The 26,213-nt window shown below is 39.9% G+C and overlaps 1 protein-coding gene across 1 annotated transcript in view; it reads left to right on the top strand.

The window, feature by feature from the left end:
- The window catches only part of tgfb2 (transforming growth factor, beta 2), a 55,283-nt gene that overhangs the window by 14,255 nt on the left and 14,815 nt on the right, over positions 1 to 26,213 (top strand). Inside the window, exon 2 of the mRNA XM_042490908.2 lies at positions 20,542 to 20,705. Coding sequence (XP_042346842.1) covers positions 20,542 to 20,705 — 164 coding nt within the window. The remainder of the gene's footprint in view (positions 1 to 20,541; positions 20,706 to 26,213) is intronic.

Raw genomic sequence — 26,213 nt, 5'->3', positions numbered from 1 at the left:
AACACAAGGGAGAGAAAAAGAGAGCGACTGAGCGAGAGAGTTAAGAGAATAACAAGTTCTCCTCCAGCACTCTCTGTATTGTTTACAGCAACGGCACAAGTCCTGTGTAAGTTGATAGTCTTAACAGGAGTGCAGGAGGAAGAGGAGGAGGATGTTTGGTGCTTGGGCTGTGGCCGGGCTGTGGTGCGGCTCACATGCTGGATGGGAGTTTGGACAGTGTTTGTGGCTGTGTTGGTGGTCAGCAGTGGGTTATACAACAGAGCCTGCTGGAGCTGTGGTCACGAAGGTGTGTGTAATGAGGCAGTGTTTGTCTGCCCTGCTGCCACTTTGCGTGTGTGTGTATGTGTATGTGTGTGTGTGTATGTATGTGTATGCCATGCCCCTGCTGCCATACAGCAACAGTGGCAGTGAGCCACCCCGGCAAGCATTTGACAACCATCTTCTTGCCAAGTTTAACATTCATCCAAATAAACACCAAACTTTTACAAAGTGCTGTTATAGATAAGTTGATTCATAATAAAAGACCACTACAGAGGGTTTTGACAGACATGTTTCTGAAAAATAATGCAGCAAATAGTGTAGAAAGAAGCTCTAATTTAGTGTCTTTGTTTACACTTGCAAAAAAAACCCCAACAAAACAACAGCAATGTGATGGAGAGATGCTAAAAAAAAAAACACTCAGAGGGACTTGCTCAGGGCATTCTCCAGGGTATACCTTAATCCTTTAGCTAATGAGGAAAAAATATTACAAGGACGGGAAAGAGAGGAAGACATATAGAATAACCCCATACGATATGAAGCAGTTTCTCCTTCAGAACGCTGCAGCTCGACTCCTCACGATGACCCATGTCCTCAAATCTTTATGCTGGCTTACTGACAGTCAGATAATCAATTTCAAAATACTGTTGCTTTTAAAGCACTGAATGAGTAAGGGCCAAAATAGGTATCACAGCTTGCTCAACGTGCAACATACAGAATGACAATATCACGAACATTGAGTACAAAATGTTTTTATAAACCACCAGAGTTTTGATTCTCTCACTCTCTCTCTCTCTGCCTCACACACACACACACACACACACATACACATAAAACAGGGCTTTTGCAGAGCTCCAGACTGTGACTATTTAGTCACATTTTGCAACCATGGAGCACTAATGCAATTTGAAAATACTATAAATCTATAAATTGGAGAGCTGTTAGTTTGTTTACAGTTTACAGAAATTAAATCATAAAGTTTAACAGTGCTGCAGTAACAGTCAAACATAATGAGTGGTAGTGGTGTAAATGTGAGCAGGTAAGGTGTGTGTTTGTATCTGTAGAGCTCCAGTCGCAACTATTTGGTCACCTTTAGCAGAGCAACTCGCAACATTAGTAATATGTGAACTGGAGAGCTGTTAGTTTGTTGTCCGGTAACAGTGAATGAATCCTCATGGCTTAAAACCATATTTTATTAGATGTTCTTATATATATTAGATGGAATTATAACAGTAGTATATAAAACTTTATTATATGAAAGTAGCTACTTTATTTAACTTTATTGTATCTGCAGTGGATAAAATAATTCTGTGTTTTGATTGTTAACATTAGTTAAGTGGACAAAAATTTGAAATGTATCTTCTACGATATAGCCTTAAAATATTGCACTATTTATTTCACTGTAGCGTTTACTCTGGTATTTTATACATATTGTTCTATTTTAGTTTGTTTCCATTTTTCTATTGTCTTGCTCGTTTAATTGGCAGTCTCTTTAGATTTCAGTCCTGGTTGATTTGGAGACACTTGTAGTTACTGCTGATATCAGCAAATGTGCTTAAACACAACAGGTCACAGAGTTCTGGGGCACCAAAATACACTATTGTTGTTTAACATGGAAGTTAGGCAATAATTGGGATTTTTACTTCATTCTGTGAACAGCCGTGATTTGATGCTGCACACGGCCTGATTGTACAGACAGCAGGGCACAGTAAAAGTTGGAACTGTGAAGCTTGTTGCCTGCAGCTCTTCATCGAACAGCTGTTCCATAAGTCCTTGCAATATTTCACACTGATCCTCTGTCAAACAAATGCTGAAAATGACTGACAAACATACTGTACTTCCTGTGACTACTCCAAAATTAAAGTCATCTCCTGTTTTGTCAGTTAAAAGCTTTTAATGTGAAGCTGTGGGAAGTGTTGGGTTTGCATCAGCAGTGACTTGATACAGTTTGTTTTTTTGTTGTCTTTGTTTTTTGTTGCTGCAAAAGTTGCCCCGACACCTGATTCATTAAACTGCAAATATTTAAATAATCCAATACTTTCATATGTGGGCCAGAGGCTCAATAACCTTTGTGTTAACTAATATGTGGACAGATAGTGACTTGAAAGACATTTATTTAAATGAAAATCTTTGAGATTATTGCTTTAACCCTTTGAAACCTGGATCAACGTCAATTTTCTTGTGCTTCATTCAGACACCTTTCACAAGTATTTAAATGTTTGAACCTGGAGGAAACTGGTTCTGTTTCTTTTTGAAACATGGGAAGACAGGCAATAAACAACCTTGCAAGTAATGTCCTGCAAGACATTATTAGATATAAAAGAAAAGCTAGGGAAAAATATGTTGGGAAAACATTTTTAAAAAGCTTGAGAAAAAGTGTGTTTATTTATAAAAATCATAATTACTTATTAAAAATGTTGTTACATAATTATTCTGAAACACTTCTTCCAGATCATTTCCTTGTTATTGAGTTTGTCTGAATTTATTATTATTATTATTTTTGTTGTTTTTTTTAACTTTAAAGTTAAATTAAAAAATGTACATTTCTTGTACTTTTTACCAATTTCTTCCTAATTTTTTGGGTAATTTCTTCTTTCAATGTTCACTGCCTTATTCCCATGTTTTTTTAGAGACATCAAGATCATTTCCATAGGTGTCAAAGGGTTAATGGCTGTTTTAATTGTATTGAAATATCCCTTAATTATGTGTTTCATTTACACTGTCTCTATTCTTCTGATGTGTTTTGTGAAGCAGTTTGAATTGCTTTCTTGCTGAAATGTGCCTTGCTGGAGTCTTTTTTGTGACAGTTTATTAAGGGGGATATGGTGGCACGCATGGATGACTTTCATTTGGCTCCTTTAAAACAAAGTGCAGACAATCTGAACAGTAATGTATCTTGTATTTTTGGATTTGTGCAGCTGCTGGCCAGAGCTCCAGACCACTTTCCTCCACCTCTCCTCTATAAGTGCACAGTGTATGTGTAAACGTGCATCCCTCTCTGTCTATATGTGCATATGTGTGCCTCTGTTTCAATCCATGCCTGAATAATCCCAGTCACACTCTGAGAGAGAGAGAGCACATGTATCTGCGTTGTGTATATGTGTGTTTATCTGTTGCTGGGAATGGAGCCTGTGGAGACTGACAGGCCGTGGTGGAGGGGCCTTCAAAGCACTGGGTATTTTTAGTTCCCAGGGATTATGTGCAGAGTTGTTTTCAATTTACTATTGGCAGGTGAGCGGCTGGGCGGAGGTGTCTGCAGGGAACCAGACAGGCGGGAGCTCACATTCCCTCTCTGTAGATCCTTTTCTTTTCCTCTCCTTCTCTCAGCCTTTCGTCTTCATTCTCAGGCTTTTCTTTGACTCTCTCACTCTCGAAGCACCCCCCATATCCTTGCTGTTTCCTTCATTTCCTCTTGGCTGCCGTGTGTCTGTAGCCGTCTATTTCTATCTGCTGCACTCTTTATCATTCTTTCATTCCTCTTCCTCCGCTCTGTCGCCATTGCTCCCTCAATTTGTCCGGTTTCCTTTTCCATAAATCACCTCTATAAACTGGACAACAATCTGATACACCGTCACTACAAGGCTTTCTTTATTCTTCCACTGTGAAAACATTTACCCGATATCAGATTATTTGTTCAAGGGCCGATCATTTACACAGGGGACAGGGGGACATGTGCCCCTCACTTTTTGAGAATCCTATTCTTATCCCTTTCATATTTTGCATTTCAAGTAGTTTGTCATACTAAAAACTCCCCAAACATCGTCCTCTTATTGTTCAGCTGCCAAAATCCAGATGAGAGGAGACCTGAGTTGGTAAAAAATATTGATGGCTCACCTGAGTTGACTTCAAATATTCTTTTGCATTCACAGCAATGAGCTGGGTGAGTGCTTTTAGGGCTGTTTTTGCTTTTGCTCCTACATGCTGCAGGTTATTAGCACTGGATGATCTGAAGGGGAGTCCTGCAGATACTATTCAGGGCATTAAAAAAATAATCTCATCTGTAAATGTATATATATATATATATATATATATATATATATATATATATATATATATATATATATATGCTTCCCATCTGAATGTGATTTTTAGTTTAGTTTTTTAATTCTATTTCTGTTCTATTATATTATTAATTGTTTCTTACCCATGTGCCTTCTTCCCTTAATCATAACCATCCTGTCATGGTGTGCGTTTTTTGATGTCCTGGCATTGATTGCCATGTGCTTGTGTTGTCCAAACATAACCACATACAGTATAATTCCACCATGTGCTTGTGTAGACATCACATTAGCTGTGCCCTGGACCTTAAAGAGAGGATGCAGCGGTATAACTAAAATATAATGTTTAGATGCAGACGTCCACTGTAAAGTGGCAACATATCCATATTCATCCCAATTACTGATGTTCTCAAACTCAGTCATTGCTTAACCTGGTTGTTATCTACATAGACCTGGTTTTACAGTTACTTTATTCACCTGGGGGGAGTGGAGAGCAGATAGCTATCAGATATCAAAAACAGTCATGTGTGAATGCATCAAAGAACATTCAAGATGAATTGAAATCAGTTTGTTTCAATCACTTTGGGAGTTGGTCTGACACATTTTTAGCTAGAGAAGGTGGGTGGGAGAGTGACATTAATGAGAATCAATAAAGAGGTGTAAAAGTTTTGTCTCTTGCAGTCCACCCATGTGTTTATGGATTGTTAGACACATAACGTGCAAACAAAAGCATTAAAAAGATCACATTTAGATGCAAGACACATTAAAGTGTTAATGGGGTCCAAAAGTCATTAGGTTCTTAAAAGAACCAAAAGATTTCAGCACAGAACACATTCTGTCCATGTTTTATCCAAAACAAACTGCTTTTCATTACTCACAAAAGTCTGCATGGATTAGCACCTCCTTACCTGACATTACACATGTGTCTCTACATCACAGGATGCAGATGGTCTCATTATTCCAGAGATTAACAAGCAATCTATTCTTGGCTGAACATTTTTACACCGTGATCCACTTCTGTGGAGAAGATTACCATGCTCAATCAGGAATACTCTGTCTGTAAATTAGCAAAAAACCTTTGTGTTTTCCCTCTCTTAATACTGAAGTGGTGTTTATTCTTGAAGTTGCTGCTCTATACTTGATGTTGATGCTTGTGCGTTTTCATGTGCACTTTCCTCTAAGAGTCATTTTATTACTTTTATGTACTACCTACTTTTATACTTTTTCTATTCTTTTGTTTGTGTACTTGCATGTTTACTACTTACTTACTTGTATAATTGCTACCAACTTAGTTATTTCATTTGTCATGAATTTTTATTTTTATAATATTTTTTTGTTTCAACTAACAAAAAATTCTCTTTCTGATTCTGTCTTCTGTCATTTTTTTGTAGTGTTTTGAGACACTAAGTGATTTTTCACTCTAAATAAACTTTCTTACTCTCTCTTCTACCCGTCTCTTCCCCGTGCATGATTTACAGAAGTGAGAAATACTCAAAAGTAGGTCAAATAGTTTTCCCTCAAGTCAGTCCCAGCATTTCAGCCCCACAGACCAATATTTAGTCCCTGTTTCCATTCTCAAATGGTAAAAGTGATTCTGAGGTAGTAAACAGTTGCATCCGGTAATAAATCTGAGTGCTGGGGAATTTGCACAAACAGAAATAGTCAGTGCACCATGAATACTCCAATGAAAAAAACAACAGTATCTGCTCATAACATCTATACCGCTTAAAGTGATGTTTTATTAAATCTACATGTTTGGCAGTCAAGGTCTCCATAGTAACTGAAATGTTTAAAATATTACACAAAACACACAATTATATCACCATATGTGTTTTGAGGGGGAGAGAGATGATAATGATGATGATGTTGGAGCCAGAATCCTCTACCAGTGCTGGGGAGACACATGTGCACATGTGGATTTTTTCATGCCAATACATCTGCAAATGCAGTCACAGCTGAATTCCTAACAGCTTTGGGATCACAGCGTAATTATTTCACAGCAAATGTTTTCATTTATGTATTCCCACACTTTGAATCTGTTAGTGTTCAGCTCATGGATTGAACTGAATAATATGGCTGCCACCTGTTCAGGTCATGAAAGAGAGGCAAAATTTGGAAACTTTAACTGGAAATGGTAAAACGCCTTTCATGGCCTAGAATTAGTCAAAAGAGCTGAAGTGGAGTGCTGAGGCTGCTGAAATCCTCACAAACTGTCTCCAAATGAAACAGTTTTAGCTGAAATTGCTATTTGCTGTCTTCAAGGTCAAATGTTTGCCTTCTGCAGGTGTCCTGCTCAGCCCCGGCCAACACTGTAATGACACTTTCATGTTCACCTCCAACTCCCTGACAGTGCGTTAAGCTGCCCTGTAAAGTTGAGTCCAGCCACAGCTGAATCATTACATCTTTTCCTCAGAAATCTGGCTCCGTGTGGACGGACCAGAGAGTTTTGTCAGCTGCAACCTGTAACCCGCACATCCACACTCAGCTGAGGTCAGGAGGCTGCTGGGAGGGGCAATCCAAACGCACTGTTGCAGGTTTTGTAACAGCAGCAAGGTTATGACCCCAGCTCCTCAAATCTGCTCCACAAAAGGATTGTGCTGCCGTTGAAGCGGCTAAATCTGTGCAAATCAGAGAAAAAGATATTGTGCAATCCACAAATAATGTGCAAAGGGTGAAAAAGACACAAACTGCACTGGCAAGCAGACAGCGTCCTGGGCCACTTTACCCATTTTCATGTATGTAAATTAGATAAAATTAAAAAATCTGGTGCAAAATTGCCTTCTTTCTATACAAGCCTCATTCCCACTTCACAAAAAACCTGCTAACATCTGGCTTTTTAATGCAATGAGGATGTGTATGAACAGCATTCACACACACATCAAATGACTCTGCAGGAGATACAGGTTTTTATCACCTCCAGCTCCAATCATTGATGGGAACACAACACGTGGGTAAACACGATAATTTGAGGCACGAGCCCTCTGTAGCAGGAGAATTAATGCTCCTGCTAACAGCCACTGGACATGAAATAATAATTGTAATAATTATATAATTATAATAATTAAGAGCAGCTCTGTATTTTTAACAAAAACATAGTGAAAATCTCCTATCTATTTTGTTCATAACTGACTTGAAGATGGATATGTTTTTAACTAAAACGCAGCCACAAATCTTCTGTCTATTCTGTGTTTAACTGGATTTTTTCATACTGATCTGTATAATTATCAAACACGGCCAAAATTCTTTGATCTACTTCATTCCTGGCTGGACTGAAAACTGTAGCACAACAAAGTGGGAAAAAACATCAATAGACAGAATTTAAAAAGACAGAAAATAAAGCATATATATATGAAGTCTACTCAGCCATGGTAGAAACACAAAACTTAAGGGAAGAATGACCACAAAATCAAGGAAAAATTACGAAAGAATCACAATCTAAGCAAGTCTACAATATCAGCCAGCGGGACGTTCTGCTTCTGAAACGCTCCCAGTTGATACAAAGCCACCTGGAGGATGGAACAAAACAGCGTCGCAGGCAGGAAGCTGGTGGAATCAAAGGGTAATTTTATTGAAAGACAGTGGTTCTCAGACTGGTTCTGGGGACACCGCCATTCCTTCCTGCTCTGCAGTAACCCCGGTGTTCTACCTTTTAACCTGATCTCCACTGCTCCCCTGTTTACCTATTCCACACCAGCCCAATACCATTCATTCCTAGTCAGATCATCTAATGTGCTTGCTATGTAGTGTTTCAGCCTTCCTCTCTGACTGCCTGGTTCCTGCCTGTTTGACCTCCTGCCTACTCTTAGGACTCCTGACCCTTTGCCTGACCCCTCACTGGATGAATATGTCTTCTCTTACTAGCCTGCCTGTTTCTGACCAGGAGAACAACTCAGCTTTTATCTGTACCTGCCTGTTCTATAAGTCATGCTTCTGCGTCCAGACCTTTTGTACAGAGCCGTTACTGTCTATGATGTCCTTTCTAAAACATATCCAGGATGACTTGTATTGATTCTTCTTTCTGGCAGTGACCCAGATTAGAGAACATTCAAGAATGACCACTCTAGGTTTCAGTGTCACCAGTCTTCTGGACCTGTGTGCAGCACAGCCTCATGCTGTTTTCACATTGCATCTCAGATGGAAAAGATGTCATAATGACAGATTAGCCAGAAGTCCAGCACTTAGAGTGGTACTAACTCTGTCATTGCAGAGAGGAAGAGAAGCATGAAGCCGCTGCTTTCTGCTGACAAAGCCACCAGTCAGAGAGTTTGCCAGCCAGAGGAGCAGAGAGCAGCCAAGCACAGCACTCTGAGTGCCCCCACTCCCCCAGGACCAGGAAGGAAGCCTGGGTTTTATGGATCCTCACACAGGTTTCCTATGAACTCCCATGTCCTTCTGTCAGGGAGACGTTCGGGATTTTATTATTTGAAATAGACATTGTCGCTGACAGATGAGCCCTGCTTTGTTGTTGGCTCAATATTTAAACCCATATGGGGGATTTATGTCTGTTATCTTATTGCGTTAGTGTCATGTAAAGAACTCGTTAAACCTGGAAAACTGCAGTTATGTTGAACTTTTAGATATGTCCTTACACAGAATTCAACAGCTGTCTAAAGAAAAATTTAAGTTTAAAGAGTTAGAGTTGAGAGAGTAAAATCACTTGTTAAATCAGACAGATTGAGATTTAAGGGGGGGGTTTCTGTGCAGTTTTTTAACCCTTTGAAACCTGGAAAGACATCAGTATTCTTGTGCTGTATTTGGATGCCTTTCACACGCAATTAAACCTCTGAAATTTGAGTAAATTGGTTTGATGTCGTCCAAATTGCAAGAAATTAGAAAGAGGTGAAAAGAATATGACCTGAAAATTTGTTTTTTAAAAAAAGGAGAGAGATGTGGAAAGAGAAATTAGTTAGAAGTTAATAATAATTTTTAAAAATAGGGGGAAATGCTAAGAAAGCTATATTTATAATTGTTATTATTATAATAAATATTATAATGATAACCATTTTATCTGTATGCTTACTTTGTTTCTTTTTTTACCTTTTAAACATTTTTTCTTCTTTCCCTGTTTTTGAAAGGAATCAAGCCAATTTGCTCAGGTTTCAAAGGGCTAAACCTCTAGACAGGACATTTTAACTCTTAAATACTTAAACACAACCACATTACCAGGTTCCCCATTTTATTTCTATTTTTTATTTCCCCATTCTACTACTATGCATGTTATTAATCTTATCTGCTGAATGTGTGAATGTGCAGCACGAGGTTGGCACAGAGGGAAGAGTTGTGACTCATTGTTTACAATGAGTACTGCTTGTGTTACACATTTGGTGTTGACAGTAACTGGCATAAGATTTGGTGGTTGTTGCATTGAATGGTATTCATTGTAACATGTCTCAGCAGGTCCACACCGAACAAGGTGGCTGAAAATCCAAATGAAGCATACGTATGACCAATCTGAAATATTTTTTCTCTGAGGGTTGCAAGGTCAAATGGGCAGTCAGAAGAGTAATAAAATATGAAATTTAAGAAAAAACACATATTATCTGTTCTAACTTCAATCTTTGCTTCTTTTCTTTTGAATCAGTCGATAATCAGTTCAAAGCCTTTTAAAAAATATTCAAACAAAACAGAGTCATAGCTGGTAGACATATGCAACTGTTGCCATGTGCTGCCTAAACATAAGTTATATGCAACTTATGTTTAGGCAGCACATGGCAACCAACGCCTGGAGGTCAACAAAGACACATGCTGGCAGAGATGGTTAGGATTACAATAAGGAAGCACATGGTAAGGTGTTGGAAAAAAAACATCATATGCAGACAAGAAGCAAACACGACTCCCGCATGAAAGTCTTTGTTGGACCCAGTGAGTTCAGAATGAGAATGGGTTGAAGAAACACACTGAGACCAAAACAGCTCAGCTAGGTTATTAAACCCATTGTAAGACAACATTAACTGTGTGATACTAACAGTTAGCCTGGTCACTGTGTTTGTGGGTTGGCAGTTCAGCATGTTGGGATGGCACCAAAACATTAAAACGTATGGCTGTTCAACACACCATTCCATTCACATGATAGGTATCACACAAAGTAGAAAGTAAATTTTATACTCTAATATTAATACCAGTAGTAATAAGTAATAATATTGGTATCAGAATCACTTGATGGGTACTGGTAGCCTATTCTACTTTTCCCATCCCTAGTAACTATTAGCTTAAAGCATTACGATGGAGCCCCAGAGCCAAAGAGATAGCCGGGCACATACAGTAGGTAGTTGCAGTATCTGTGTTCTCAATATTTAAGCTAATGCAGCAAAGAGAAGACAATTATTCAAACTCTCAGTGCTTCTTTAACTTGTGTTATGTCCACATAGCACATGTTTTAGTGCTTTGCCATTGGTCTTTGAGGTAATGGGAGTGATGAGTAATGAAGTGACTGATTACAGGAATCAGGGGCCCTGTGTCGGCTGTGTGTGACAGCTCTCATGTGACATCAGCTTTTCTCTCTGAGGGAGGAACTGTATGAAAGAACAGCATCCACAGTGTGTATGCATGTGTGTGTGATATGACATCATTCTCCTTACTCCTGTCTTAGTCCCGTCAATGTGATGGAGCGATGCGCATGCACACACACATATACACACTCACAGACAGACCACAGCGGCGCCAGTTGTGGATCATTTTCGTGTCAAGTTTGGATAAATCAGTGGTAATGTGGGCTGACTCTGCTGTATACCACTGCCTGCAGGCAGTCATGCAGTGATTTGCTTACGGCCCACACTGTCAACCAACCTCTGGAATTTCCCTGCAGATCTCTTTTTACTAGAATACTCAAATGTATTTTGACTGGCAGTCCACTTACTGCACTGTCTGTAAGGGTTTAACTGTCTTTACTGAGCATCATTTGTTCAGATGTGACAAATACAGTCGTCCTATTGCTTCCTCCTAATTAAAAAAAAATGAATATCAAAATTTGAGAGATACACTTTTGAGCTTTCTTCAAAGAGCGATTAGAGATGTGATATTAGGCTTGGGCGGTATCACAATATTACGAGATGTAATATCCATGTTTGAAGTGGTTTCGTCTTAAGTGTGATATTGAGCCCATAGCTGAGATCCTGCATGGTTTGTTTATATTATTTAACAGAAATACATGTTTAACAGATTTAGTATGACAAAAAGACACTTGATTGCTGTTAGAACATGGTTTGAAGCCTGTATATATTCAGAGGGGAACCATTTTACTGTTTGGTTTTTTTTATTTTACCCTGTGTGTGTGTGCATGTGCGTGTGTGTGAGAGAGAGAGAGAAAAGGGAGGAGAAGGTGGACTATTGCACAATGTTTCTGTAAGTTATTAATAAATCAGAGCACTGCGTTGTCACTTAATGACCTGCCTGCCTGATCAAAACCAGCTATATTTTCAAACATGCTTACCCAAACTGCTTGTCCCGCGGGTCAACCTGTGGGTCGACCCGCACATCACTAGCATACAATAACTCCTCCTAAACCACAAACTGCTGTTTCTGCATTTCTGTTGCCTCCAGCTTTATACTTAACACACACCATGAGACTGATATCCATCTCAACAGCTCACCCTTGGAAAAAAAATGGTATTGCAAATACAGTGTTAATTCCAAAACAGGCATTCTCTGACAATTACAGTGTCTACACAGTGAATGGTTAGGTCTGTGGAAGTGTGACAGAAGGCAGGATTTGAACCTTTCTCACGAGCTTTATTCTGAGCTACTTCTGTTGCTTTTTGTGTGAACAACTATGAGTGACTTCTGAATGAGGAGACTGCCCAGAATTGCTTTGTTATCCTCATGCGTATGATTTATTATGTCAAGTTTACAACGACACAGTTCTTGGAGAGAGGCATAGAATGTTACGATTGCAGCTTCTCACCTTTGAGTGACCTGGTGTAAACACTTTAGCTGTTAGTCACGGTTGGATGACGTTTTGTACAACGACATATTGTTTTCCTGAAGCACACTGAGGCTGTCGGACTCTGCTATCAGCTTGGCAAAAATCACATATTGGCCTTAACTCCAGCTCCAGTGGGATGGAGGTTCCTCCCTGATCACAGTCAATACACCTCGCCATTATATTCATACTGGTGTTACTTCCAGAAAGATTTTTATTTTATTTATGGTCTGTGTGTCAGTGCAGAGTTTGTCACTGATAATGCTATTGATTATTAACATTTTAAAACCACATTTCTTGTGGTGGTACATTTCTTGTGAAGTTGCTCATTGTGATTTTCCCATGTTTTCAAAAGAAATCAAACCAATTCACTCAAGGGTCAAAGGCTACAATGCTTGAGAAAGGTCTCTAAACGTAGCAAGAAACCTGATGTTGATCCAGTTAAAAGGATTTTTTTTTTTTACAAAAAAGACAAAATGGGAAAACTGATAATGAAGCAAACATAAAGTGTGATGTAACAAAGATCTGAGCTGGTACGAAAGTACATAAATAGGAATGGTTCAACATGTAAGATATTCTCTTCTTTACTTGCTATCTAACAACATCTCTTGGCTAATTTTCAGATAATTTTTTGTCACATATTAATATTTTTATATATAATATTTTGCACTTTTTGGGACATTCCTTGTTTTTTTTTCTTATTTCTTTCTCATCATGTTTCTCATACGTTTTTGAAAGAAATCAAATTTTCTCAGGTTACAGTGGTTAAAATGATTGTGCAGCACAAGAGAAGTGATTTTGATTGAGGTGTTAAAAAGTTAAAGTATTGGTGTCAGCCCTTTAGAAAGGCAGATATCAGCCCAACTCAAGTAGGACTAGCGGATGTGTGTGTGGTTATATGAGTGTGTGATCGTGTGTGAGTGTGGCCTCTGCTCAATGTGTCCAGTGTTGTGTTAAAGCACAGTGGACTCATTCATAAGGCTCTGCAGCAGTGTGTGTAAACAGTTCACCTTCAGCTGCTCCTCCGGGAGCTGGAAGTGTGACTTTCTCTGTTGACAAATGGGGAGGAAACAAGAAAGAGCATTGTTAGTGTTGGCTCATCTGCCTAAGCTGCTAACAGTGCATACTGTTCAGCACTGGCCACTGATCAGCAGTGTACGGAGCACAGGGATTAAACATGTTGATGTGTGCTTGTTTGATCAAAGAATTGCTTTGCAGTTCATTCCAGTCACCAGCTTCTTTAACAGAAGAGCTGTAAGTATAGTCTGTGATGAGTGTCTGTGCTGAGGGACCCTACATCTCCATGTGCTTAGGTTCCTGTTGAACTGTCTGTGGCGGTAACATTTAAGTAATTATTACATTTATGTTCTTTTGTGTCACAAAGAGCTCACACAGAAATTAGTGATAGTAAGCATCCATAGCCGCCTATTATTAGACTGCATATTAATTGCATGTTATCAGGGCGGCTGCTGGCCATGTCTGGGCCCTCAGCATGTTACTTTGCTGTTATGCTCACACAGAAGAAAAATCACAAAACTTTATAAACTCTGAATATGTTCCACTGCAGAAGAACTACAGAACAGGCATTTTCATCAGCTGCTGGAGGCTCTACAGAGACACGTCTGCATCACTTGCATCTGCTGTCATGTAACCGTCATTATATGACAGCCTCTGAGTCAGTTCTGCAGTGATACTGATAACAGAAAGAGCATTTATACATTCCTGTCTCATTAGGTGGTTTTCCATTAATGCTCAAATTGCGCAAATTGTATTTGCAAACATAAAATACGCCTAATGGAAACACGTCAGTTTTGGAGAAAAAAAAAACAACTCCAATTTATTGCAAAAAAGTTTTTACGTTCGCATAAGGTGGTATTTCAGATGATTCAATAAAGCCAAATTTCAGAAAAATGCAATGGAAACACTTTTTTGGCTTTAATAGGTTACATGATGCTATGGCTATGCACTTATCAGAACTCTGTGAAATCATGGACCATCATCTCCCAGAAATCCCTCATACGTGGCCGGTCCCACACATAAGGGGCTCGCCTTTCCATTATGGCCCCATAACACACCTACGTTGCCTTGGATTGGAAATAATGACAGCTAGTGTTGTGGCTGCAATAGAAATAAAGCTGCTAATGTTTTGGGCATCCATCACCATGCTTCTTGGAACGTTATTGCCAGAGGAGAAGTCACAGAACATCAGTCAGTGGAAACAAAGTCATCTTGCAATCGTGTTTTATTGACATTTTGTAAATAATCACAAGTTTTGTACAAATATGTAATGGAAACCCGCCTACTGTGAGCAATTTAGCACAGTGACATTGTTTAGCTCAAAGCACTGCTGGCACACAGTATTCATTTTTATTTTCAGCATGAACATAGACTCTTACACCCCTTTCAGACCACAAATTGGTGTATGACCCAGATCTACTAAATGCGCAGGGACCTTTTCATATGATGCAGCAGACACTTCATTCTGCAGTCCAGTTCATAAACTTCACAGATTAATCAAAGACTTGCATTCGATAATTACCAGATAAAAGTTAAAGGTCCACTATTTAGGCTTTAGTGGCATCTAGCGGTGAGCTTGCAGAATTGAAAATTGTCAATGAAATATGCAGATCAGAATTTAGTCGTCTCCAAGCAAAGAAGCTGTTTTATTTCTGACAAGACAAAGAAAAGTCTATTGCAAGCAGCAAAATGTTCCTCTGGGAATAGACTCTCCAGAGACAGCCATGTTGAAACACAACAGCAGACAAGGTATTTCACAGGCGACTGTGATCGTCCTGTGAGTTGGCTGGACAAACAGTCAGAAGCTGAAGCAGACAGTAAATTCTTCTGTAGGCTGCATTTCCCTGCTGCAGTGTGTCTCTAGTCACTTACATAGTTCCTCCAAATCTACCAAGGATGTAACTTCATCTCATCAAGCAAATAATAAAAGGTTTCTACTGGCTTGTTCATGCAGTTGAAACAGGTGATGAATGATACAGCCTATGGCCTTCACAGTTACCAGATCACAGCTCAGGATGATAAAAGTCTGCTGAATGTGCATTCTACCCAACCTTTACCCATTCAGACCATTTTCATAGTGCAGCAACAACCTTGTTTTTCTCAAAATATTACCTCATTATCATCACATTTGGACCTTGTCTTCGGTAGTAACAGTAATTGAGCAGATTACCCTCTGGATTACCCTCTAGGATTACAGTGCAAACAGGAGCTGATAGTTATAACAGCATGGCGCACCATGCTGCATATTTTCCAAAAAAATAAAGAAATTTTTAAAAAGCTGAAAAAACAGACAGATAAAAATCAATCCAAGGCCACGTAGGCGTGGTATGTGAGCGTTAAAGGAAAGGCAAGCCCCTTAAACATTGAAGCGGCCACGTATGAGGGATTTCTCGGAGGTGATAGTCCACGATTTCACAGAGGAATTGTGGATTCAAACCTTCCAAATAATCCACTCAACTTTTTAAGAGTTATGTGATGCAGTAACACCTCTTGTAGCTCCTGCTGCATTATGAGGGAGCCAGTTCCTACTGACAAGCACATAGCCATAGCATCATGTGACCTACAAAAGTCAAAAAGTGTTTCCACTGCAGTTTTGCCAACGCAATTTTAACTCACATGAGCCGAAAAACTTTTTAGTGGTAAGTGTTTCTTCGAAACTGACGTTCTTCCATAAGGCGTATTTAATATTTGCTATTTTAATTTACGCAATTTTAGGGTTAATGGAAACCCGCCTTTTGTCAATAAAACCAACTCAACTCTGCTACTTATTTAACACACAATTTTCAGTTTTGAATGAAAATGTATTTCTGGTATTTCTCCAAATTTTGGTTAATTGCCTCAGTTGTTTAATTTCATGTACAGACCAGTAACAGTTTTTAACAGACAGCGTTTATCTAGACTCATTTTAAATTACTATCGATAACTATACATACTCACACACACACAGACACAGCCATATTCAATATGTCAGGGAAAAAGTGAAAAAGTGAAAAGGTCTCTCTTGTTTCTCAGTGTGTTGGTGTGTGTGTCAGCTGGTCCCACTCCATGTGTCTGGCTGCTTGCTGTGGTTGTATACTGTCTCTAAACAAACCACAGTGTCTTTTTAATCCTGGGCTTCTGCCTTACGTTACAGCCATCAGTTTCAGACCTCCGGGCCTCCTAATTCATCGTGCTGTGGGACACTGTCAAACACTCCTCCACCGCACACATGGTTTGCAGTATTACACCGTGCATGTGTGTGTGTTCCGCAGCATCTGTCAGACATGGCAACACATATGGCTGTCAGTGCTGCGCGTGTCATGCCGGTCCTGTGTGTCAAACACTTCCACACACATGGTTCTCAGTAGTATATGAGGAGGATTGTGCTGCTGCTACTGTGCACGGCTGTTGTCGGGCCGTAAGTAGGTTTTATTTGGAGTATCAGTGTTTAACACACCTGGCTTCTAAAAGTCTGATGCCTGTAGGAATATCCAGCATTCATACGGATCTTTACAGCACACTCTGTAGTTTTTATACTTCACTATCAGTTTATTGGTCACAGGGAGTGCTGAGTCTATGAAAACCATGGTATAATGTGGCTCAGGAGGACCATTATCAGTCTGACAAAAAAACTGACGTCACAGTGATTGTTTTTTATCTGCTTTTATGAACTTAATTATCTTATCTAAGATCTATCTTATCTACTACTTATTTATATATGAAATTGTATTTTTGTACCTGCACCCCCATATGTTCATGTACACAGCACCGTTAAATATTTGTGCTCGAATGTTCTCAGTGTTCTTAATTTTGGTTGTCATAAGAGGGGCGGGGGAGGGGTGACTTGGGTTTAGCATATTTTATTTTTATTCTGTAAATTTTTCAATCTCGAAAGCACTTTGTTTTTAAGATTAAAAAGTGCTAAATAGATTATTATTATTATTATGTCACAGCTTGGGAATTTAGCACTTTTAACTGAAAGCCTGAAAGAAAGTGGAGGTGCATTATGAGAAAGGTGAATTATGAAGATGAACAATTCAGACTTTTGGAGTTTCATCCACACGGAGACAAAAAGTCAGGATCTGTCTGCCTCGGCTTCTTCAAGTTTAACCTTTTTAAGATTGCCATAGAAATATTATATAGTATCAAGTATCAATATATTTTTTTAAATTTTTTTTGTTGTCATCGCCATTATTAACTTCAGTCCTCACTATACATAACAAATATTCATTAATTTTCTGAATAATGAATCCCGCGTTCTGTGTCTGCCCCGGGGCCTCCTATCAGTAGGACGTGCCTAGGACACCTCCAGCGGGAGGCTCCCAGGAGGCATCCTGATCAGATGCCCAAACCACCTCTGGCCTCTGGCCCCTTTCGACGTGAAGGAGCAGCGGCTCTACTCCTCCTGGATGTCCGAGCTCCTCACCCTATCTCTAAGGCTGAGCCCAGCCACCCTGCAGAGGAAACTCATTTTGGCCGCTTGTATCCGTGATCTCATTCTTTCGGTCACTACCAGGAGCTTATGACCATAGGTGAGGGATTAAACATAGATGGACTGGTAAATCGAGAGCTTCACCTTCCGGCTCAACTCCTTCTTCACCACAACGGTCTGGTGGAGCACCCGCATTACTGCAGATGCTGCACCAAACCACCTGTTCATCTCACGCTCCGTTCTACCCTCACTCGTGAACAAGACCCCGAGATACTTGAACTCCTATGCCTGGGGCAGCAACTCTCCCCCCACCCAGAGGGGACAATCCACTTTTTTTCCCAGCAGAGAACAAAGGCCTCAGATTTGGAGGTGCTGACTCTCATCCTGACCTCTTCACACTTGTTCGCAAACCGCCCCAGTGCATGCTGGAGGTCACGGTGTGATGAAGCCAACAGAACCACATCATCTGCAAAAAGAAGAGATGCAGTCCTGAGGTCCCCAAACCGGACCCCTTCCTCCCCTGGCTGCACCTTGAAATCCTGTCCATGAAAATCACTAACAGGATCGGAGACAAGTGGCAACCCTGGCGGAGGCCAACACCAACCGGGAATGTGTTTTACTTCACGCCGAGGATGCAGACACAGCTCTCACTTTGGTAACTCCGGCAGTACCCCCCACAGGAGTGTCCCGAGGGACACAGTCATAGGCCCTCTCAAAATCCTCAAAACACATGTAGACCAGATAGGCAAACTCTCATGCCACCTCTAGCAGCCCTGCAAGAGTAAAGAGCTTTTTTTCCATCCCATATATGCAAATTGGATTTTTTTTTTTTTGGATGGGCTGTGTGGGACGTGCCTAGGACACGTCCCACAAAAATTGATTCTGTCAAAAATTGATTCTGATCAATTTTTGTTTTTTGTGCAAAGTCGTTCTCTCGTGCTCCACCTTTTTTTTTTTATGAATGCCATTATTAACTTCAGTCCTCACCATACATTACAAATAGTCATTAATTTTCACAATTTCTAACTCTTTAAAACATGAAGATTATTATTAGAACATTTTTAGAATCCTTATTACAACATTTGAAATTGTGAGTAAGCATCTGTAGCTGCACACACACATACATACGCGCACACACACACACACACACACACACACACACACACACACACACATTAATTCCTAAACACACACATGCACACCACTCTATGACATCCCTACAACACACACAAATCATTTAAGCTTCAGATATTTATTGAATTCACCTGCAGTGCGTGATAATATATGATAATGCAAAAATGATGATATTGCCAGTGTCAGTTGTCAGTGGTAGATTTACAGTACATGAAAAAATATCCTCACCTAGTGGAAAACAACAAAACATGAAATTTTGAAGGGATTTCAACACCAGGGAATTAAAATAAATAAATAAATAAATAGAAATCAAATTGCAATGGCAACATATTCAAAAAATGCATTTTGAATGGGAGTAAATGGCACATAAAAAATGCCAAAGGGACACAGATTGCTCTATTTAGTCTAAAGGGCTTATTAAAGACTTGAAGAAAAAAAAATCATGAAAAATTAAAATTCACCCAAAAATACCTCACCAAATTATGCCATTTGCATCAACACAGCCAAAGTTATGCAAAAATAAAACACAAAACACAAAAACATGTCCAGGGTCTCTGGAGGGTTAAAGAGCCTATGCGACAATGATACTTGGGTAATTAATTCTTAATTAATCAATACAGAGAGCAAAGGGTGTATGTTTTTTAGGTTTTACACCACTTGTTTATATAGAAAAAAAATGTATAACTTCATATTTTACCTAAGACATGAAAACATGACATTAATAAATTATGATTTAGATTTATTCTGGAGCTGTGCACTTATTATATGACCATTTGTAACCATCACAACCATCAAATACTGTTCTCACTGCTACTCTCTGTCATAAAAATCCTCCTAATTATTACTATTAACTATTATTTAAAAATAAACAAACATAAAAAAAACTTGCAAACTAGTTCTAATTCCAAGCAGTGGTACGACACTTTTATATGTCAACCTTGTGTATATGTTTCCCAAATTTAAAGTGAATTGTCATGTTTTGAAATCCTTTACTGACTGAAATGACAGCTCGGGTACCTTTATAGTCTCATGACCCCCCAAACTCTTATTTTGATCTCATGGGATAGCTGGGAGTTATAGGCTTTATTTTGTTCAATTTGTTCATTTGTATAATGATTTGCTGTGGTTACAAAATGGACCCAAGAGCAAGATAAGCAGACAATGTTGTAAAGAGGGAATTTTTGTCGAGTTTGCAGATGGATGAAGTTGGTTGATTGCAGTGGTTTAAGGGGTGAGGCACAGGTGGCGGGAGGCTGGGCAGCTTGTGGCAGAGGCGGTGTAGTTTGCAGGAAGGAGGCACCAGGAGAAAAAACAAATCGTCGTGAATCCAAAAAAGCAACAATGAAAGATTCTTGCAGCTTGTTTACAGAAAACTTCACGGAAGAAGAGCCGAAAGTATGGCTGAGAAATGCGGAAACAATCTGGCAGCATGGAAGAGTGAGTCCAGGCCTTTTGTGCTGCAATTGAGTGGAATGAGCAACAGGAGTGCATGCAGAGCTCCAGCACCAGGAAGCCACGCCCAGCCTCTGAAAGCACACACAGCAGCAGAAGACACAGCCCAAAAAATGCAGAAAAAAAGGACAATACCAATAGACAACCACAATAAAAAAAAAAAACTAAATCCATACCACCACAATAACACTGCAGCTTCGAATCTCAAAAGTGTTAATTACCTCTGTTCCTTATGTGCACCATATATGATCATGCCTGTGCTGTTTCATTTTTTCAGTTTGGTGTCTCATCGCTCTGTCCCCTCTGTCTGCCATACATGTCCTAAATCAGCCACTCTGTCTTCTTTCTTGTAGATGTCATCTCTCCTACACACTTCAACCCTTACTTCAGACGGCTGACATTTGATGTGTCCTCCATGGAGAAGAACGCCTCCAACCTGGTGAAGGCTGAACTCCGGATCTTCCGTCTTCAAAACCACGGGGCCCGAGTGTCTGAGCAGCGCATCGAACTTTACCAGGTACACACACTTTCCTCAGTCATAACAGTGAGATTAATTCAGTCTAGAAAGGATTGTTGTTTTACTCGTCCTACATAGTAATTCAATTTAAAAAAGAGTTCTGCACATAATTTTTTATAGGCACGTTATATTGTTGTGATTTTTTCCCGATTTTTTTTTTAGTGCATGTTAGACAGGGGTGTTATACATAAGGCCTGCAGGCCATATCTTTTTTTTTTAACCTTTTTTGTGGCCTCTGTTTTCACTGTGCAAGAAACACCATGGTGCCCACTTCCTGTTCACAAAGTTTGGATATGTGGTGGCAGCGGCAGGGTTGGCAGGCAATACAAAAATGTGGAAATACAGCCTGACGTTGGAGCAACAGCCTCAAGAGCAAATTAGGCACTGGAGGAGAGTTTAGCACACATATTAACCACATTGTTTTGGTACGAAGCTGGTTGAAAATAGCTGCATTCAGACACCTTTTACCTTTTGACTCTTTGAAACCTGAACAAATGGGTTTGATTTCTTTTGAAAACATGAGAAAAAAAACAACTTGGCAAGAAATGTCTCACAATTTGCCAGAAAATAGTAAAAGGCAACAAGAGAACATGTAAAATTAACTAAACAGTAGTTCTGAAAAAGAGGGGAGGATTGTTAGAAAAGTATTATTATTCATTTTTCATTGTTGTTTTTTGTTTGTTTGTTTTCATTTTCAGCACTCTTTTAAATTTATTTTACTTGGGATTAGAAAAGGGCACGATTGGAATCAAACCTGTGGCTGATGCAGTAAGCCTCTGTACATGGGGTACCCCCTCTAGCAACTGAGCTACTGGGCGCCCCAATTTTTAGGTCATAGGTTTTCTTGCTTGTTTTTGTAAGTTTTTACTAATTTCTTGCTTATTTTAGGGCTATTTCTTATTATGTTGCCCATCTCCTCCTTTCTATGTTTCTTAAAGAAATCAGGCCAATTTGCTCAGGCTTCAAAGGGTTTGAACAAAACTCTCGACGTGTAACTGGTTTGTAAGGCAGGAGATAACTTCAGCTGCTTCATCAGCACCTTCCACTTTATTTTGCTGTGCTGATGTCAGCATTACTGCACAGGAATGGAAATGTATGTAAAAATACACATACAGTATAATGACAGTGAGTATTAGACTGACTGAATGTGGAAAATCTGAGACATATTCTTGAGAATGCAGTTATTCTTCTTAAGGTATCTCAGGCTGTTCATCATCTGTTCTGTAAATGGATGAATGTTTCCAGCATGTTCTTGTACACTGAAAGAATAGTTTTATGGTTTTATGGTTTGGCCCACTTGAGATCAGCTAAGGTTGTATGTTGTATTTAACATCTAAAATGTGAGATAATGGTTTCCAAGTAGTCCTTACCATATTTTTGTGGTCTTTTTCACGTTGTTGATGGTGATATTTAAAAATAGGATACTTTGCTACACTCCCCTTTGTTTCAGGATATGTCCTGACAGATTTAGTATTTGTTTGACGATTAATGTAATTGCAGCAACTTTAAAGCCCCTGGAAACCTGGCTTGAATTTCTAAAAATGTACATATTAAATCAAAGTTGTGTGTCTCATTAAGTATCTAAAAAACTCTGAGTGCAAATAAATGTTCCCGATTATTAGAAAAGCGAGTTGAAAACAGCTTATTTTGAGGATGGCAGCATTTTTCCAGACTGTGTGGGCGTGGCTGATCAGGTTTTGATTGACACCTCTTTGGATCCCACCTTTGTCAACTGTCTTTCGTCTCCACAACGACAGCAATGGAGCAAAGGAGAGTCGTCGCAGTACAGCTCTGTCTGTTCCAGCCCTCTGACTCTGGCTGTGTTCCTGATTCTAATCTGATCTGTTGGTGATTTGGGTTCCTAGAGGCTTTAAATTTGCATTAATATTATTTTGCCAGAAATGTAAAAAAAAAAAAAAAAAAAAAGTTTTTGGATGCCCTGAACCCAAACGGGTTCACATAGGGGCTCCTCATTATCTACTTATGATAGCCTAAGGTATGGGCCAACAGGAAATAACAGTGTAAAAAACTGTCATCCTGAGCACTGAACATTGCTCCCAGCCTATAGGCACAGGAATAGCACCCAGCGCCCGACCTGCATGTGTCCCGGTCCTGATGCTCTGGGGAGCAGTGGAACAAACCATTGTCATTTTTATATTGAAGTCAGGCAACAATTTACCTTTTTTTTCTAACTTTGTGGGCAACCATTATCTGAATTTACGTGAGTCTGACAACATGTTTTAATTCCAAGTCGTCACATATTGCAGCTTTGCAGTGGACTTCGACATCTACATATCACGCTTGAGATATCCCTTTGCTGTTTACGCTCCAGGATGCCACTACCATGATGTCAACACAAGCACATGGTGGGATAATGCTGCACATAGTTCAGTCAGGACCACTTAGTCAAGAAAAACACTCCTTAGCAGCTTTTACATTTAGCTTATTGCAGTTATTAGTATTTGGCAGTATGGCTCGGTTTTGAGGACCCCCTGCCTTTCCACATGCTTACGTGGAAAGCATAAAACAGGAAAAGCATACATTCCTGAGGCAGGGAGAGCAGCAGCAGCAGCAGCAAAAAGAAAAGAACAAAACCCCCACAGAGCAGGCATCAATGACACAACATCATAGATCGAGTCAGAATGGCACAAATGAGGAGGTGGGGAGGAGGAGGGTGCAAAAGCGGTATGCAGAGGGAAAAAGAAGAGCAGGCAGGCTAGAGCAGCTTAAATTAGGCAGTGCGAGTGAGTTAAGCAAATCAGATGCTTAGAGGCGAATCAGCTGGCCATCAGCTGATGAGACTTGCATGATATCAGCTGATATCAACAGTAGCAGCGCTTGACACTGTGGCCTGCCTGAACTAACGCTATGCTCAATTTATGTTTAGGCATCAAAAGCACATGGCAAGTCATGGCAGGAAGTAACAAACGCACGTTGCCACAGATGCTTATAGGATTTGAAGAAGGAGGCACATGGTAAGGTGAAGAAAAAACATCACATTCAACGAAACACCGGCTCCAAAGTCCGGGTTTGTTGGACCCATCCACTGCCCCTCCCCCTCCCCCCTCTGGCCCACCCTGTGGGCGCCCTTGAGGTCCTTATATTATGTTGTTACTGACAGCATGTAAAGGTTATTTTTTCCTGTATATGACAAATAATATTTAATTCCCTGGCTTGCAGAGAGAACTGAAGATAAGAAAAGAGAGGTAAAGAAAGAAAAAAAGGGAATTTTAGGGGTGTAGAAAAGATGGAGGGAAAGAATACAGTTTTAAGGGTGTATTGATGTCGGAAAATGTGTGCTTGTTGTCAGATTAGGGTAAATGAGGGAGAGTTGATATTGACTGAAAGAATGTGTGTGTATAATTCATAATTGATCATTGTATTGTAGATTGGGACCAGTTGAACCTGATAAAGCTCTGTTGCGCATCATGCAGATGTGACAGCTTCCCTCTGACTGCGTTCTCTTATGACGCCGTCTGTCCATGTATCATGCTGCTCCAGTAGGTACTGTCTTGCCCTCAGCCGGCTTATTTTATTTAATTACACCGCGACCTCTTCCGTCCGGTCCGTTCTCAAATAACACTTTCTAGCGGTGTACCCCAATGCCATCAGACTTCAACATAAACATAATCCCTCTGAGCCCACCTTGTCACTGAATGGTGGGTTTTGCTGTTGGTATCATATGCTGAAAGCCCAGTCAAAGTGGCAGTATTTAAAGACAATAGAATGAGAATGGTGCTCAGTCTGCAGACAGCAGGGCACTGTGAAAGAAGTAGGTTACTCCACAAAGTTTATCAGTGGGCCATTGGCTCAGTCACCTTTGAGTCAGTTAATTTGTCGACGTTTATTTAACTTAAAGTCTTTGAGATGATTGCTTTAAGTACGTGAAGGACCTACCTGGCCAGTAACGGTGATTCTGGTTGTGATTATATATATTCACAAGTGAATTTCAGATTGTAATATCTTGACATTATCCAGGAGACTCCTCTGTTTCCATGTTTCTAGGGCCAGGGTATAAAACAAAGTAGTTAAAACACCTGTGAAGGGAAAAGTGAAAACCCGATTGGACACTTTTTTTAAAAAATAACATTTCAAACTAGGGCTGGTACTGTTCACAAGGTTGAGGGATATTTGTTTCTAGCAGTGAAGATTTGACTTCAGTGATCTGGCCCTGCAGTCACCTCTGGTTGGCTGTCTGTCAGCCTGTCGGCACCAGCCGCTTCACAGGCTCTGTTTACATCCAGACAAGGAGATGACAGCTGGGCTAAACACAGCTCCAAACAGGGAGACTGTCTCACGCAAACACGGCCTGTAAATGTGTGAGGGAGGAAGGGACGGGCCAGTACACACAGGGAGACCCAATAACATGCACCCTGTACACATTCATCACACACACACGCACACACACACACACACACACGCACACACACACACTTATTCACGTCTATACATAGCAAAACTTAACACCTCATCTATAAGCGTCAGGGGTGCAGTGCTGGTTGTTTAAGTATCAGAGTGCACCTCTGTGCACATCATCAGCACAAATTTTTCGAAATACAAAATTAATGTGTGTGTTTCTGTGATCTGGTGCCATGGATGTTCAATTTCAACTCAACAAATGATTCAATATCTCAGCAACTTCCATATCAAGGCTTCATACATGAAAGAACATGTATGCTTTATTTAGCAAATGTTGATGACATGTATAACAGTGTGTGAGGGCAGATTTGCTGTCTGACTAGTAGGTCATGTTAGAAATACCTATGAATCACTGCAGATCAACAAATGCATTGAAAAAAATGTGTCTGTATGCTTGCTTCAATAAAAGCACACACATTTAATCATACTATTATTTTTCTTCCCTGTTCTTCTGGATGTCTCCCAGGACTTCAAAATACTTTCAGGTGGAAAACACTTTAAACATTAAATGGTCAGCAGTATTAGTAGAGTGTTGATTTTACTTGACTTTGCTTTTGGCTTTGCTCAACTTTTTAAAACCTCTTTTTGGAATATACACCTTTTTACTTGATAATGGAAGTCAATGGCCAGCATCTCACTATGACCATTAACCCTCTAAGACCCAAAGAGATACATTTTTGTCGTTTTTCAGGGGGACTTTAGGGGGGATTGCAAGTTTTAGTCATCAATCTGTCATACACACTGTTTTCATTGCACAGTTTAGACTATAGAAGATAGAAGGTAGATTTATTGGTCATTTTTTTAAACAAAGTTTATATTAGATTAGGTTAGATTCCATCGGGTTGCTTGGTAATCTTGCTGCTGATGGCATCATTCAATGCCTGCTGTGCATTTTTTGAACTTGCATCAGAGTCCCTTGTCCAAGTGGCCCCCACAAGGTCAGCCCATCCAATGCAACAGCTTGATCGGGGATGTCAGGTGTTAACCATGTCTCTGAAAATGTGCGCAGAACAGTCTCTGATCTCCTGTTGCTGTGTGAGCCAAAAACACATCTCATCCATTTCACTCTCCTGTGATCAGACACCAGAC

This window comes from Plectropomus leopardus, chromosome 11, assembly GCF_026936395.1.
Source record: "Plectropomus leopardus strain MGB_pleo_1.0 chromosome 11, ASM2693639v1, whole genome shotgun sequence".
NCBI lineage: Eukaryota > Metazoa > Chordata > Actinopteri > Perciformes > Serranidae > Plectropomus > Plectropomus leopardus.
The sequence above is the reverse complement of the archived record's forward strand: the minus strand, read 5'-3'. Positions and strand labels throughout refer to the sequence as shown.